This window comes from Sebastes fasciatus, chromosome 10 (genome assembly GCF_043250625.1).
Source record: "Sebastes fasciatus isolate fSebFas1 chromosome 10, fSebFas1.pri, whole genome shotgun sequence".
In the NCBI taxonomy this organism is placed as follows: domain Eukaryota; kingdom Metazoa; phylum Chordata; class Actinopteri; order Perciformes; family Sebastidae; genus Sebastes; species Sebastes fasciatus.
The window spans coordinates 9,282,364-9,300,630 of NC_133804.1; the positions used below are offsets into that span (position 1 = coordinate 9,282,364).

Sequence of the window (18,267 nt, forward strand, 5' to 3'; positions counted from 1 at the left end):
CACAATGAATCCATTTCTCGTTCTTTTTGTAATTTTCTTTTTTTCTGTTCTGTTTTTTTAGATGCCATGCTCAGTCTGGCCGACAGGCTCGAAGGTCCCTTTAATTTTGAGTCCGTCATGGATCCCATCGACGTGAAGATTTCAGACGCCATCATGAACATGCAGGAGAACAGCATGCAAGTGTCGCAGAAAGTCAGTATCATTTCACAGTCAATTTTTAAAAAGAAACATGAGAAATGAAGAGATCAGTTCCTCTAAGTCATACTTGTTCATTTCTGACAGGTTTTCCAAGGATGTGGGCAGCCTAAACCAAGCATGGCCTTCCGTTCCAAACGCTCGATCAAAGATACAGGCTTCAACGGCCGCTTCCGCCCTTACAGTCCTGACGCCAGGCCCACTACCGCTGCCGGGACCAGTTTAGATCGTTTGGTAAGGACTAGGGAAAACCAGAGCACACAACCAGACCACTGCTGCTTTCCTTTGAGTAGTCGTGTCTCATTTGTTTATTTTAATTAATGTGTTTTTTTTTTAATGCAGACAATTGACGTGAAGAAGAAGCTGAAACATGCAAAGAAGTTCTGGTCCACATTGCCAGAGACGGTGTGTGCAGGTGAGAGGATTGCACCTGGGGACGAGTGCTGGAATGGAACAGCCAAAAGCAGGTAAAATACACACACACACACACACACACACACACGTATAGAATCTACATTTTACTGTATTTGAATTATCATAAAATAATCCAATATACGTGATGTCATACAAGTAATATTATTATTTCTAATATTATTATTGTCATGATAATATTGCTTTTTTTAGTTTTGATATCTATTATTATTATTATAATTATTTTTTAATGTTTTTATTATTTAATATGTATTTTAGATGTATTAGTATTTATCTATTTATTTTAGGGCTGTCAATTGATTCAAATATTTAATCGCAATTAATTGCAAATTAATCGCACATTTTTTATATGTTCAAAATGTTGGGAGATTTGTCAAGTATTTAATACTCTTATCAACATGGGAGTGGACAAATATGCTGCTTCATGCAAATGTATGCATATATTTATTATTGGAAATCAATTAACAACACAAAACAATGACTAATATTGTCCAGAAACCCTCACAGGTACTGCATTTAGCATAAAAATATGCTCAAATCATAACATGGCAAACTGCAGCCCAGCTGGCAACAACAGCTGTCAGTGTGTTGACTTGACTATGACTTGCCCCAAACGGCATGTGATTATCATAAAGTGGGCACGTCTGTAAAGGGGAGACTCGTGGGTACCCATAGAACCCATTTTCATTCACATATCTTAAGGTCAGAGGTCAAGGGACCCTTTTGAAAATGGCCATGCCAGTTTTTCCTCGCCAAAATTTAGCATAAATTTGGAGCGTTATTTAGCCTCCTTCCCGATAAGCTAGTTGGACATTCATTAGGTTTTGTAGTTTCATATTATACTAGTATCTTCACTCTAGCTTTACTGAGCCTGTTGCAACCTAAAAATTGCAAGTTGTGTTAATGTGTTAAAGCAATTAGTGGCGTTAAAACGAATCAGTGTTGACATGTTATTATCGCGTTAACTTTGACAGCCCTAAATTATTTAATTATTTATTTATTTATTTTTTGAAGAGTGTTCTGTTGGTTTTGATGTTTATATGGAAAAGAAGCATGGCAATACTATGTTTTGCTATCTTGGAAAATGATGCTTCAACAGCAATAAGATATTCCAACATCTTGACTAATATTGATTCTCACTCTACACAGGTACGAGTCAGTTGTCATTGGCAACGGACTGGCCAATCAGGTATCAAACCCTGACGTGGAAGTGGACATAACAAAGCCAGACATTGTGATTCGCAGTCAGATTGCAGTTTTGAAGGAAATGACGAGCTGGCTCAAAGCTGCACACAGCGGCAACGACATCTCTATTGATAACGGTGAGGATGGTGAGAACGGTCTTTATGATTTTCTTTGACATAATATCCCATAGAGTTGTAACAATATGTTTTTACAACGATACGCATCACTTTCCATGGTTCTGATATGATTTGAGGACGATATTTGGCTCATCTAGAGCGATACGATACGATTCAATGACTTGAAATCGATACAGTAACGTGTTTTTGCCAAAAATTCAGTCAGTGTGACTGTGAAATAAATATCTGGACAGAGCAGGTCAGGATTCCTCAAAGTTTTTCCTTGTAAGGGAATCAGGAATAAATTAATTATGGATATAAACAAGTAAACACAACGATTAAAAAGTGCAACTTCAGGACCCGCTGCTTCAGTTCTCAAGATTCAAGGCAGTGCAACAAAAAATAAAATGCAACCAACTTCTCTTCAGGTCGTATGAACAGTGGTTTAACCACCTGCTTCTATTCTCATTTTCAATGTAAACGGTAGAGCAGTAATACTGGCGTCTCAGTAGGTGGATTGGTCGTGTTGCCGTTGTATTTTATCTGGCCTTTTGCATATTCTGCAATCAGCGAATGATTTATCAAGAACATCTCCCTTTTTCAAAAGCCAAAATGTTTCCACATGCTGGACCTCAAACGCGGCTTGAAAACCTCTCGCTCGCCTGGCTCTTCCTCGCCATCAGCCATGCTTCGTTTTGTTGTCGTCTTTCTGAGATTGGCGCTGCTGGCGCACGTCGATGGCATCACACACACAGAGAGTGAAACGGAGTAACGTTTAACATTTCTTTACACTTAAAAGTGCTAAAGAATACATCCACATAATGTTTGTCGCGCTTAAATCCAAGGTGCAAATTCTCGTTACAACAGATTATTTACCTTGCAAATCTATTTTAGATCGACACACGTCCCCCGTGAAGAACAACTTGCAGAGTACTTATGGATGTAGTTGGATTGTAGGAATATGAATCGATACATTGACGTAGTAGATGAATCGTTCCACCCCTGATGTCCCACTTGAACACATCTGACCTTTTTATTTTTTTTTCTAGATGAGGATAGCAGTGGAGGAGAGGAGAGCGGCAGCGGTTGCGAAGCCGAGTCCTGCGACACAGACCAGGACATCTACTTCTCCACTCCACCGAACCCCGGCAACCCCCGGGTCAAACCAGTGGTGGTGGGCAGAGATCCGTCAGATGTGGGGGTCGCCTCACAGGGAAGCATGGCGCTGGCGCTCTGCGGGCTGGCCCTGGCCCTGCTCGCTCCCCACTTGAGATAAAACTGGCTGGGCAGGAAGAGGAAAGAGAAACGACCAGGAATGACGGAGCGAAGGAGGAAACTGTCAGAGAGACTTTAAAAAAAGACTGCCTTCAGGACCTTGGACTGTCCGCCATTGAGGGGGGGAAAGACTCTTCTTAATATTACAATAACTTCACTTTTAATTATTTGTTTGTATGTTTTTAAGGACATCAGTGTACAGCAATTTTCTTCCCAAGAAATCCACCTTTTTCCCCCTTTCCCCCCCAGATAAACATTATGGCTCTTTTGGAGCTCCACTATGGTTCTGCTTGCAGCATTACAAACATCATATAATTGTCTTATTTTGGCAATTTAATCTCCTAATACATATTTGTGCCTTCTTCAATGATTGCCATCTGATATCTAAATAGTAAGCAAGATGTTTGGTTGAACATATGCAGTGCCTGTGGTGGGACGTATCTTCATATTTCTGAGGATGTTTCCATAATTCAGAGATCAACAAATCATGTTATGAATGTTAACAATTCATAACAATCATTTTAAATGTGCACACTGTGAATGTTTGTGTCCATGCATTTATACATTTTTATCAGCCAGTCAGAAATTATGAAGCTAGCTGTTGATCTCAGCTAAGGCTCAGTTTGCGTTGGAGAGTAAATCGTCTTCATCTGTCAGAAATACAGCGAGAGGAGTTACAGCACAGGTGTTTATGTTTGACCTGGAGATGGAATCATTCTTTAGAAGAGCTTCTGTGGCGCTCCGCGAGCCCAAACATGCATATTGTATGTGAGCATTATTCACAAGCTAACTTTTAATTTTCTTCATTCATTTTTTAATTTAATTTTCCTCAGCTTAAAACAGTCCAATAGTAAGGTCATACCTCATGCATGCTCTCATTGTCAATGCAATCTAGTGATGTTGAAAGTGTCTGAGTTGAGATAACGCGGCTGGCGTCCTGGTGAAAGGCAACTGGCGTGGAAGGAGAAGGACTCCCCTGGCATTAACCCGAAAAGAAGGCAAAGCTGACAAGTCCCGAACGGCCTTTTTTGGTACTGTGAGCTCAGTTCGGCACAGAGGATCTGACTCTACGGTCTTATCGTCTGAAAGGAGAAGGTGGCAACACGTACGTTCACATTAAAACTAGAGAAGAGGAACAAAAAGACAGTGCTTTGATCAAATGAAATCAAGATTATTTTAATACAGGGTTTTATGTTGAAGAGGTGTTGTAATGTTTAGCTATTTTTGGTATGAAGATATATATTAGGTACTACAGTGGATTTTACTGCTAGTTTTAGGTGATGGAAAGAGGACGATGTGCACAGATATCGGGGGGCACTTTTGGTCAGTGTGCACAGTTTTTTGGTGCTTTTTTTTTTTATTTTCGCCCACATCCCCCGTCCCACAACACACACTGGTGCCTCTTAAACGGCCCATATCAGTCAGTATGAACTGACTCTGAACCATTTCATCTACCTATCCTCATCCTCATCATTTCAACTTGAGGTGGAATGTTGAAGTATTGTCACAAGTGCTACCAAAATGAATGCAATGAATGGTGCCTGATCTTTTTTTTGTTGTTTTTTTTTTAAACCTTGGTACATTATTAGCAACTTCTTGAGGTAAAAAAAAAAGAATGTTAGATGATTTGTATCTGCTCCGATTCCCTGCAGGGTGTTTGAGTATATTGTTACCAGCTGACAAGCACAACATGAGATTTTCTATATCGTCTATAATTTGATAACGGGGTCTGTAAGTTGCCAATTCATCTCTAAAATGATGCTGCCTCATGTAGTTTTTGTACAGTAACTTATGCATGTATTTTAACGGCATTGCAAACATGCTTTTAGAACTGATCCAAAAGACAGTATTCAGAATGTTTCGATATGCAAAACTTAGGTGAAAATAATTAATTTGTTAAATTGATTAAATTGATCCGATTTGGTGGATTTGAATATGCATTTTGTAAAAAAAAAGAAAAGAAAAATGGATTGGCATGTTTCATATTTGTCTGCAGGTCTGAAACAATTGGCTGCAGTTATGACAGATGGGAACCTTTGTGCCTTTTGTTAGACTTTGAAATTGACATGTTGATTGTAAGCTTACATGAAATTTTCTTCTAAAAATAAGTGTTCAACTGACACAAATCAACAAGGACATAAATATTAAGAATCTGACTTTGAAGGATTTGATGAAACAGCTAAGCAACCTACATAAAATCCTGAAGCCTTAAATGAAAGGAATGAAGCTGTGCTTCAGCAGCTTGATTTGGCGTTACCTCTCTGCATGTGACCGGTCCAATTCAGTTCTCCGGATTTTTTTTTTTGTGTGTTCCACCAACATTTCTACCAGGGCTTGTGCATGTGTTCGCGTCACGTGGAAGAGATGTGTTGAGTGTGAAGAAAACCCAACGTTGTGAGAGTCGGCGGAAATGTTTCGGGTGATGATGGTAAATGTCTGTGCTTCCGGGCCAGGGCAGCAACATTTCCCGGCTGGCGGGAGTCGGTCCAGCTGCTGGATGTTGTTCATTTGATCCACAGAGCAACTTCAGTCTAGTGACTTCAAAGTTGAGTTGGACAGGTGTTGAAAACCCTTCCATCAGCCTTCGGCCCACAAGAACAGAAAGGACTCATGTTCTGAGGAGAGACTGAGTGACTGAGAAGAATAAAAAATGTGTAAATAAAGAGCAGCCGGTTTAGATGTCTCTAAAAGAGGCCGTAACAGTACACCAGATTTTTACTTGTCAGAGTATCTCCTAAATGTTATGGAAAAAACAAGATGAGATAGATGTTAAATTGTAAGAGAAAATGTATATTAAACAACATTTCTTAGTCTTGTTGAAATAAAGACTGCCAATATTTAAACGCTTGTGAATGGTCTCATTTTATCAACACTCTTAAAGTCTACAGTTTCAGGTAAGAGTCACAATAGTGTGAAAAACAGATGATGGATTTTGTAGACACTGGAGTTTAAATAAAGCTGATGGAAAAATTATGGTTTAACATTTTTACATTTGGGGAACACCGTAAAAAAGCATTTGAGTTCACACATTACACAATTTTATCTGTAGAGCTTTTTATTGTTGCTGGCATGCAACGACTAACATTTCAATGTTTGATTTAGGAGGCTTTGGCTTTGTAACGGCAATTAAAGCTTCAAGGGGCAGAATATTTTTGGCATCATTGGGCAAAAATTCCATAATAACCTTTCAGCATATTGTAATTAAAGTGTTCTGAGAGAAAACTAGACTTCTGCACCTCATCATGGCTCTGTTTTCAGGCTTTAGAAAATCTAGCCAGTGACGGGAGACTTTGGCCAATCATAGGTCATTTCAGAGAGAGAGAGCGTTCCTATTGGCTGTTCATTCAACGGAGGCAGCTGTCAATCACTCAGAAACTCCGATCAAACGGTCAAACTAGGCAGCGCTGAATAAATATGAATCAATATTCTGTTTCTGTAATGCCTATTTCCCTCCTCAAATGTTTTCAGAAACATCTTGTAGTGTACTGTTTAGCTGTAAAACGAGAAAGTTTGCTCCGGCTGGTGGGCGGTGCTTGGTATTTCCTCTGATTTGCTCTGATTGGTTGTTTCCTCCGGTCAGTGAAAATCTTGCAGATGCCATTAGCGACACCGGAGGACACCGAGGCACATGATTTGTTTCAGATTACCTGTCTCATGCACTACTGTCAGGATACAGTGACCGTTTTATAAAAATAACTTTTTTTAATCATATTTGCTCCAATTCTACCCACTGCTGCTTTAAATGACTTGAAACAACAGTATAAAACAGCAGACTGCAACTACTCCAACTAAACATACTCTGAATCCTTTCACATATGGTCAAACATTGGCCACAGTGGCCCATCAGCTAATTATATTCCAGGTACAGAACAAATGGCTGTCTCCTTTACAATTAAAGGCACAGTGTGTAACATTTAGCATAGCAGCAACATAGCAGAAATGGAATATAATATTCATAACATTAATGTTTTCATTAGTGTTCACCTGAAACTAAGAATCGTGTTTTTGTGAGTTTAGAATGAGCCCTTCATATCTACAAAGCTCCTCACGGAATCCAACATGTTGCTCCGCCATGTTTCTACAGTAGCCCAGAACCAAACACTGGCTCTAGAGAGATCCTTTCACCTTTTTACGTTACCTGAATGCCACCGTAGTTCTCCGACACACTTGTGAAACTGCAGTAACGTGAGCCGCAGAGTGCTAAACCGTTGCTCCTAAAGTACGCTAGTGTTATTATGGTAAGCATGGCCTCTGAGCGAGGCGAACGGTGTTACCACGGTTTTGCACTCTGCGGCTCACGTTACCACAGTCTTGGAAAGGGAGGAGTGAGCGGAGGGGTACTCAGTTGGTTGCAAGCTTGGAACAAGTTGTCACGCTTGTCCTTGCATTTCTATAGTTTTTAATGACACATCACATGTTAGCAGACATCTTTCTACTCAAGATAGTAAAGGTGACAATGAGTCTTCACTCAAGGTAATAAGATATATAAACTGGAAAAACAAAGTTCGGAAACTTGTGTTTGGTTGATTATTTCTCTGTTGTTACAATGCTAATGGTCATTGTATTTTACATGGTTGGAAAGCCTGTTTATTTACCTTCGCAATGATGTCCAACTTGTAAGGATCATGCATTTGTGGGATGAGCAGCACAGCTGATTATGTGGGGAGCGCCCAAGAAATATTTGCCAAAATGCTCCGTCAATGGTAAACAGTGTATTCTCCTGTTGGTATTGACTCTTGTTTTGAGTTGTTTGGTGGATTGGATGATTGAACTCTCTATCAGTAACAAGGAACAAACAAGACATTTTGATTCATTTAATACACCGTCAGGAGCCTCAGTAGCGGTGGAAGATCCATACGCAGCCACAACAGCCTGGCACCTCCTCCTCATGCTGGTCACCAACCTGGTCACACGTTGCTGTGGGATGGCGTTCCATTCCTCAACCAGGATTCATTGCAGGTCAGCCAACGAGGTTGTGTTGGTCACTCTAACACGTACAAGCTGATCCCACAAGTGTTGAATTGGTTTGAGGTCTGGACTCTTGGCAGGCCGTTCCATTCTCTCTACTCCCACATTGTGGAGGTAGTCTGTGATAACCCTGGCTCTGTGGGGGCGAGCGTTGTTTCTTGGAGGATGAAGTTAGGTCCCAGATTGTGGAGATATGGGATCCCGATATCTCCCTGCATTGAGATGGCCTTCAATGATGACAAGCCTTGTTTTGCCAGTGAGGGAGATGCCGCCCAACACCATGACACTTCCCCCACCAAAAGCTGTTACTCGATCGGTTCAACAATCAGCATAGCGTTCTCCACGTCGTCTCCATACTTTGACCCTGATATCCAACTTTGGCAGACAGAACCTGGACTCATCACTGAACATGACATTCCCCCACATGTTCAGGTTCCATTGTCTGTGTTGTCGACACCAGTGCGAATGGGCCTGACGGTGAAGGGTTCCTGGTAGCCTTATGAGAATACACTGTTTACCATTGGCAGAGCATTTTGGCAAATTTTTCTTGGGCGCTAGCCACATAATCATCTGTGCTGCTCATCCCACAAATGCATGATCCTTACAAGTTGGACATCATTGCGAAGGTAAATAAACAGGCTTTCCAACCATGTAAAATACAATGACCATTAGCATTGTAACAACAGAGAAATAATCCACCAAACACAAGTTTCCAAACTTTGTTTTTCCAGTATATATATACATATATATATATACGTATATATACAGTATGTACATATATATATATATATATATATATATATATATGTATATATATATAGTGTGTGTGTGTGTGTGTGTGTGTGTGTCTGTGTGTGTGTGTTTTGTGCTAATGAGTGTGTGTTGTGTTGTAATGAACAAATGTTAGCATGCTAACATGCTAAACTAAGATGGTGAACATGGTAAGCATTATACCTGCTTAATTTGTTAACTTTGGAATTTGGTAAATTTTCGCTGCACAGCTTTGCATACACACGATAGATGAATGACACATCTCCACTTCCTCCCACTGTACAGAAGTGAAGCCAAAATATCCCGGATACGCGGGCTGCCATGTTGAGATGTTGATGTCATTTGGAGCCAGAGTCTGAGCAGTAGTGATCGGGCGTTGGAGCTATGGTATCGAGGTCACCCGTCCGAACCAATCGCGAGCTGAGCACGGCCGCAGCTTGTCAGCGAGAGAGACTCACAGCTGCCAATCGTGACGTCTCACCCCTTTTTTATAGCATCAAATAACTAATTAAAACCAAACTTATCAGAAAAACGAACACCTGAACATACATCAGCGTGATAAAAACTACCTAAAATGACAGAAACCATTTTTGGGAGAAATGTATTTGAGGTGTACTTTGACTTTTTAGTTTGGCCCATGTCCCATTCGCTAACATGGAGGGGGTGGGCTTTATCACCTATACTGCAGCCAGCCACCAGGGGGCGATCGAGAAGTGGCTTCACTTTCGGGGAGCTGTCATGTCGTCAATCTTCATATACAATCTATGGATTAGTGGCAGAAACGAGAAAACGACTCCTATTTCTTTTTTGGGCTGCTGGCCGCTGAGTCAAACCCATACAAATAGAATATCATATATTTTATTTCTATCTATGGTTTAACCTGTTTAACAGCAGCAACAGAAAGCCGTTACACAGGTTAGACCTAGTTTGCTCATATCAGCAAACTTTCTGTCTAGCTCTGGGGTTCACAGGACTGGTAGTCAGCAGCAGCGCTGGGTCTGACCTGTAAAATTTCAAAGTTTGCTCAGCAAACTCTCGGTTTGCTGTCTGCCGTTACATAAGTTAGACCCAGCAGCACCAGCACACTGTGACTTGAAAAGTAGGAACTTCTTGGAAACCCGGCTATAATGTCAGTTTCCATTTATACACAGACAACATTCAGTTCTATCTAAGCTGTGACCATGCAAACAACCATCAGAACATTGTCAACCTGCTAAACTGCTTTCATGACATCCGCAAGTGGATCTCACTGAATTTCCTGCAGCTAAATGCTGATAAGACAGAGCTATTGATCATAGGTCAAATAGAGCAAACACCCACATATCAAACAGTCTTGGTTCTCTGTCCCATTCAGGTTGCAGAAATCTTGGTGTCATTTTTGATCAGAACCACATATGTTAAATCAATGGTCCAATCCTGTTTTCATCATATCAGAAACATTTCAAGGATTAGACCATTTCTTTCCTGGAAACCACCCTCATAACTAGTTTTATTGGATTACTGTAATTCCTCGCTCTCTGGCATCAGTAAAGAATCCCTCTCCCACCTCCAGGTCATCCAATACTCTGCTGCCATGTCATGTTTTATGACGTTGAAATTTGTTTTATTATGTGTTTCGTTTTTGGCTTTTTGTTTGTTTTATTCTCTTTGTGTTTTAAATGTGTTCTGCTTTATTGTAAAGCACTGTGTAACTGTGTTTTGAAAGGTGCTATATAAATACAGTTTATTATTATTATTATTATTATTATTACAGACTCAAAGCCTACTTAGAGTTAGTGTGTAGTATGGAATTGGGACATAGCTCAGGACTGATAAGTCTCTCCTTCATATACAGTATATATCCTGAATAATAGTAACATATAGTAACAACTGTTACCCATGGTAATAGCCTACTGGCAGTAGTGGTACTCAGATATATACACATTTTTTGGTTCACAGCTTAATTTTACAGTTACAGTAAATAAGTAAGTCATTGCTCTCTAAGGGCAAAGGTAGTCGTGAGTGAATACCATTATTATATGATGTTAGTGAGTTACTGTGACCATAGCCAGTACTTTAAAAGTAATATTTAGAAATAAAAGAAAACTTTTTGAACCCTCTGAGACCCAAAGTAGACAGAGGGCTACAGAAGGAGATAGCAGGTCAACAGTAGATGTCACATAGAAGTGGTGTACATCATCTGAAAGCTGGGAACCTGAAGATTAATTTGAGATGCAGCTCAGCACTGTGTGTCAAGTTGTTCTAGTCAAAATCAGAAATAAACATTAATTCATTATTTAAAATAAATTATAAAAGTGTATCAGGGCTTAGAACATTATGATAGAAGTATATTATGGTCATTCCCATGCTCTATTATGTCTCATAAGTTGTTGCAACAATTTTTGGGTTGATACCATTTGTTACACAGATTTGGTGCTAAATTTAACTATTTTTTTTTACCATTGAAGAATTACTAGAAATGATCAATAATCCCTCCAAAATACAACATAAAGTCACCAGGACCTTGAGGAACACCATAGTAAAAGACATGCTGTGATTTGGTTTAAAAAACTTTTGGCATTTTGAGATTTCTGCAAGAATTGCGTTTTTTGGCAATTGAATGGCGAGCACTTCTGTTCTGGAAACTGCTCATAAAACCCCCTTATTGTCAATCTACCTAAGAAAGCCATCCATCCTCTGAATGCTCTAGGTCTCTAGTTTGTGGCTGTAAAGTTTCATGAGGCTGTGATTATCTTAGAGGTCACCACAGGTCATTTTATACAGTGAGGTCAAGTTTCAAAAAAATGGTCTCACTACAATGAAATGTCTACTATGGGGACTAACATCATCACACACGAATACAATTGGGCTCATTGGATCCACAAGAGTCTCAGCTTTACAGTGATACGAATTTATGCAATCCCTACACTGTTTAGGGACCCCAGTATGCAGAAATATTCAAATACACCATTTTAGTACACAGCAAAATCGACAGTGTTAATCCAACACTTAAAGAGTCAATTTTAACACTAAGTCAGTGAACATATGGTCCCTATCTACAGAGTGTTAAAATAACACTGGACATAGTGTTGAATTTTCAGAGTCAATTCAACTCTAGAAAGAGTTAATATTTTACACTACACTACACTGAGAAGTGTTACTCAAGTTTTACACTATGACGAAAATAACACTCATAGTGTTATTTATAGTTGACACTGAATTTTTAAGTGTTAATCAGAATTAACTCTTATTAATTTACTCTTCATGAGTGTTAAACCAACTTAACACTAAGTGTTGATTAAGAAATTACTCCAAACAGTGTTGATTTTTGAATGACTCCTGCCAGTGTTAAAACATATTTACTCGTGTACTTACTCCCTTTAAGTGTTATTCTTACCCAACACCAAGTATTACTTGTTCTTTCACAATAAGAGTCCTGATTTTACAAAATACTGGCATCTCATCAGCTACCTCAACACATACAATAAGCTCTTTTCTAATAAAATGCATTCTTCAACAGAATTAGTTTTGAGTGTTTTGCATTTTCTACTTTACCATGTCCACCTGATACTTAAAACAGGTAAAACTAAAAATGTTTGCAGGGGGGAAACAATAAACACCATTATATCCATGTCTTAATACAAATTTATTAAAAATAAAGACATTAATCCTCAGGTCAAATGTAGTTTGAGATGTGCTCACACCAACACGAGCTACATAACAATAAAACTTCACTTTCAGTTTAAGAGATGAAAAGAAAAACAGGGTTCTTAGAAGACATGGTATATTTCAAATTGTAAAATCTTAACTATTTTCTCTTAACAATGAAAAATATTGTTTAAAGTGCATTTCAGAGGATACACATAGAGGATAATTCCAGCTATTTTCAACCCAGAACAAACTTCACTATCATCTGGAATCTACCAACCGATTCATACCAAAATATTATCGAATTGGCCACTGAATGAGTTGTGATGTGAGAGTGCACCTGCCTTCATGTGTGTTTGGTGTTGATTTTAGTAATTGGCCAAATTCAGAATTTTTTTTTCCAGTGGTGAGACATATTTCGCTTTAGAAGATTTGACTATATGTTCATACATTATACTGCTGCTGCCAACTCAAGTGCCAAAAAATAAATACATTTTTCATTTGAAACACTATTCAAACATGCTAAAATGGCTTTAAAATATTCCATCTATAACACTATGTGGAGTGCAGTTAGATTTACTATTGGACTTTCAACTTCCCAGAGATTAGTGGGTTTTCTATTCCAGCTTAAAGGAGAGATTTGCCGATTTACAACCTTATCTCAATCTATCCACATATAGTGTGAAAAACGCCAAACGATGTCGCTGTGCCCCAGAGAATGTCTACAACAAATGCGGGCATTTTTCATACTATATGCAGATAGACTGAGATAGGTTCAAAATTAGCAAATCTCTCCTTTAAGAAAAGTGACAGCTCTAATAGCTGAATTGTAAAGATCTTGGTTGGAATCTATCAGTATGGTGGCAGTTGTCTGTAGGTTGAATAACAATAACTCCTTTTCAACCATCACTAAAATACAACAAACCACCCTTAGGGAAATACAAATGACGACAGAAAATTCCATTAGGAGATATATATGGAAGCAGGATTACCTCAGCCAGACAACCAACAACTTTTGATTTTGCTAAATGGTAATGATCAATAAATTACTTTACTCTGTTATCAAATATTCAAGTTGGGTTTCATAAATTAAATTTCATACAAACAGCCAAATTCCTTAAGGCCATCGCATCCTGCTACCTAGATTACCCCCTAGAGGATACATTGCAAACATCAACATCTTAAATTTTGCCTAAAACGCCACTTAAATGATCCATAAAGGTCCATATGAAAAATCGTCAACTTTGAATTAACACTAAAAACACTGGTCAAGGCAGCATTAGATGGCAATATGGAACTATGAAAAGGGAGGAATCTGTTGTTCCATATGCCATTTGAACATCCACTGGTCTGAAGTAGAGCAACTCTTGAACATCAAACACCTTAAGTGCCTGTAATGGCTTAAACACAATTTTAAATGCATGGTAATGTTCATCAAAACAAATGGTTTCTACACCAGAGCCAGTAAGTATTACTTGTTCATCTTTCACAATAAGAGTCCTGATTTTACAAAATACTGGCATCTCATCAGCTACCTCAACACATACCAGGCTGAAGACATCTGAATTACCCATGAGTTTCAGTCATTTCTGCTGCAAGGATGTTAATCATCTGTCGCCGTGAGGAGTCAGTCAGACCTTTCGTCCGGTTGTATTCCTTGACAATAGAGTCTCCATCAGGTTTCTTGGCCAGCGCAGATTCAACCAACTGTGAAACGACAGAAGACAAGACAATATTCACTAAAAATTAAATAATCTTGGAGAGCTGACAGTAAATACACAGGAAAATAATATCAAAAGTGTGCAATCCTCAAAGGAAGCTATCACAACATACATTTTACACATCAACTTACACATTTGGCATCTTGATCTTCCTTCTGCCGTTTTCTGGAAGGGCTGTAATCATCATCTAGAATGACTGTATCATCAGAGTCGCAGGATACAAATTTCAGGATGACCGTATCATCAGGGCGGCAGCCTGAAAGATCCAGCACTGAATTGGTTACGACATCAAGCAGTGGACTGGCGGACGAAGTTGTCCCCTCGGAAGAGCCGGACGAACTTGTTCCCTGGGAATCTACGTGTAGTTCAGGAAAGAGAGGGAAGAGAGAAAAATAAACACCTACCATTTGTCAGTTTATCACAACCTTAACGTGTAACTGAGTCTTATTCAATATTCATTGGACTATGCTGAAAGAAATGGGAATTAAGATAGAAGTTTACCGTTGTCAAATGTGATAGTAAATACACCAGCGTTGGGCTGCTGTGCTACTTCTTCAAAGACGTCTGTATCCACCTCAGTTCCCGTCTCATCATATACTCTGATGCCTTTGGTGACGGGTGGGATGGAGAACTTCAGGAAAGCTTAGGGAAAAAACACAAACAGGGAGTCATACCATATGATACCATACCACCAATCTGATCATGCTGTCTGGCAACTTTCATTAATCATCTTAAAAAAAAGTTGTCCCTAGATACCAGTTAGGTGAGAAACAAACTCAACTAAGCCGACCAATACAAGTCAGCCCTTGATTGCTGTGACCTCTGGAAATGCCCAAAAGGTAGCTTGCCAGAAAATGAGATATGGAAATTATTTTCAACCAACAGAACAATGACGTGCATCATCAAGGGTGTGACTGATGGCTTACCAGCATTCAAGAATTCCTCCAAGCTCGGTTCACTGATCCTGACATATTTCTGTTCGTTATTGATTTTGGTTTTAATCAACATGATGGTATCTGTAAACGCAAAACTGAATTTGTGTTATGATCTACAACACAAAGTTACTCTGACAGTAGCATCAGCTCCTGTTGGCATAATCGTATTGTTCGATTTGGGCTTTAAAAATCACAATCAGAATTTGTCTAATTTCAAATTCAAAGTAAGTGTCTGGACTGAGTGGAGTCTCTGAGACGTGCAAGCAGAAACCATTTTGACATGTGTGTAAACATAGACTAATGTTAATATTAACTTATCTAAAATGATACTTACCATCACTGGACCACAGCACATAACGGGGACATCTGAAAAAACAAGTAGAACAATTTCATGTAACATTAAAAGGAATACAGGGGAAATAAAGTCAGTTATCTTATATCAGGGAATTACAGAAGACTTTTTGACAATTAAGAACTAGCACAATGCGTTACCATCAGCCTCACAGCAATCTGCCATTCTACCTCTTCTACAGTTCTGCTGTGAGACATGATGATATAGCAGGGTTTTACAGCATGGAAGATGTTTTAGTGGTGATCAAAGACAAACCAGGAACACCAAAATGTGTAAAAACAGCCATTTCAATTCTTGATAAACAGTCTCTCAATTCTGATCACAACATATTGCATTAATATTAATAGCATGCTCCTAAGTAGCAATAAGTAAAGTTATTTTTAAATGACATTCTTTGCTTGTGTTCTCTTATATTATGATGAAATCAATCAGCAATCACAACTTTGTGTTTACCCGCCACGTGTTAGCTGTTAGCCCCGGATAGCTTGTTAGCTAGTGAGCTAGTTCAGCCAACTCCCTACACATGCAGTCTTTGTGTTTTACTGTAATCTATGGACATTAATAAGAACACAACTGTCACTGCTCCACATTGCGACTTGCCGACATTACAAGTACAGTTTGACATTAGCTGGTCAGCGTTAATTGGCTTAATGTTGCTGACACATTTTAGCTAGCCTTCCACATGGTCACGTTAGCTCTGTGTAACTCAGTATTTTAAGACACAAAACCAGCTGGAGTGTTGAACAACAATATAAAGTTATCCTTAAATGCTGCTTCTGCTGAAATGCTCAAATTTGGTTTAATAAGTGATTAAGAGAAACTTACCTCAGTCTTTCAACGAGTGCAAAATGGCGCTGAGAACATCTTGGTCCGTTTTGAAATGAGGAGGAGGAGGAGAGGAGCCCTCCAGAGTACAGAGTGCTCTGTATTCTGGAGAGTACAGAGTGCTCTCCAGAGTACAGAGCGCTCTGTATTCTGGAGAGTACAGAGTGCTCTCCAGAGTACAGAGCACTCTGTGCTCTCCAGAGTACAGAGTGCTCTGTATTCTGGAGAGTACAGAGTGCTCTCCAGAGTACAGAGCGCTCTGTATTCTGGAGAGTACAGAGTGCTCTCCAGAGTACAGAGCACTCTGTGCTCTCCAGAGTACAGAGTGCTCTGTACTCTGGAGAGTACAGAGTGCTCTCCAGAATACAGAGCACTCTGTGCTCTCCAGAGTACAGAGTGCTCTGTACTCTGGAGAGTACTCTCCAGAATACACCAGTCTGGTAACTCTGAACACTTTCACCAACACTGGGGTGTATCTTACTCTAGCTGTTGTTGTAATAACTCTGAAAGAGTCCATGGACTTTGACAATGTATATTTTACACCGAACATTTTTAACTCTGAATATTTTCACCTACACTGGAGGGTATGTTACTCCGGCTGTTGTTGTAATAACTCTGAAGGAGTTAATATACTTTGACAAGGCATATTTAACTCTGGAGAATTTGCAGTGTATAGGCGAAAATAACACTTTTAAACTGCATACAAAATACTGCATGGTTTTTGCCCCAAACTGCATGTGATTATCATAAAGTGGGCGTGTCTGTAAAGGGGAGACTGTGGGTACCCATAGAACCCATTTTCAGTCACATATCTTGAGGTCAGAGGTCAGGGGACACCTTTGAAAATGTCCATGTCAGTTTTTCCTCGCCCAAATTTAACCCAACTTTGGAGCGTTATTTAGCCGACAAGCTAGCATGACATTCCTTAGGTTTTCTACTTTCATATGATATATATGTATATTCACTCTAGCTCTAAAACTACTAGAGCCTCTGAAAGACAGTAAAGTCGGTCTGGATCGCCCGCGATCCTGCAGGTCTCAGAGTGTTAAAATATACAGTATATTTTATGTTATAAATTGCTTGATAATATAATCTATACATGCCAACATGAAGGTTGAGATTGTGTTTAAAACATTCTCTATAATGCCAGGAATACAGATCTGGTGGAGAAATAGGCCGACTGAATTGCGGATTTTATTCATTTTCTTGGCCCAAAAGCTGTCAAAGTTCAATCTAAGCAACTAAATTTATCAATTCAATTCAAACTTTATTTCAGACACACAGGAGGGTCCATAGTAATAAAAGAAAAGAAAAAGAAACAAAATACATACAAGATAAGAACACAGCAGTCCATCATTCAATTCATATGTAGGCTATCTCGCCAGTGTTTTCTGAGCCTGGATGAGTACCGAGTGCAGCTCTTGCTCGGGCTGGTTAAAGCCTCTATGATGCTGTTCTCTGACTCATCCAAACGGCAAATCAAATGATACATCAAATGTCTTAAAAGTGACTCACATATAGGAATACCAGAGGACACAAACAGTTACATTTACAGAACACATACTGAACTTACGAAGCAACATATTTGCCTGAGCATATAGTTTACAGCACTGACGATAGATATCTCTGTCATCATTCCAGTCATCAGTGAGAAAATGGCCAAGGTATTTTATTACTATCCTGGACTCTGCCATCTAAATAAAACTCCCCAGTTCCCCAAAATCCACATGCTATCATGCATGATGCTCACATTGCCCTAAAAAGGTAAACAGTAGTTAAATTGCAGAGTAAACTTCCCTTTATCGTTTCGTAAATTTATGAGCCTGGTTTGATACCTCAGGGAGGAGAGAGGAGATGGAGGAGGA

At 39.3% G+C, this 18,267-nt stretch overlaps 1 protein-coding gene across 2 annotated transcripts in view; it reads left to right on the forward strand.

The window, feature by feature from the left end:
• The window catches only part of gpc4 (glypican 4), a 43,046-nt gene extending 37,000 nt beyond the window's left edge, over positions 1-6,046 (forward strand). Inside the window, exons 5-9 of one of the 2 annotated variants that reach the window (XM_074647935.1) lie at positions 62-192; positions 283-429; positions 538-662; positions 1,777-1,949; positions 2,978-6,046. In XM_074647935.1, coding sequence (XP_074504036.1) covers positions 62-192; positions 283-429; positions 538-662; positions 1,777-1,949; positions 2,978-3,204 — 803 coding nt within the window. In that variant the 3' untranslated portion in view covers positions 3,205-6,046. Of the gene's footprint in view, positions 1-61; positions 193-282; positions 430-537; positions 663-1,776; positions 1,959-2,977 lie in introns of both variants that reach the window. The other variant, XM_074647934.1, reaches the window with a different exon arrangement.
• Positions 6,047-18,267: the final 12,221 nt, after the last annotated feature.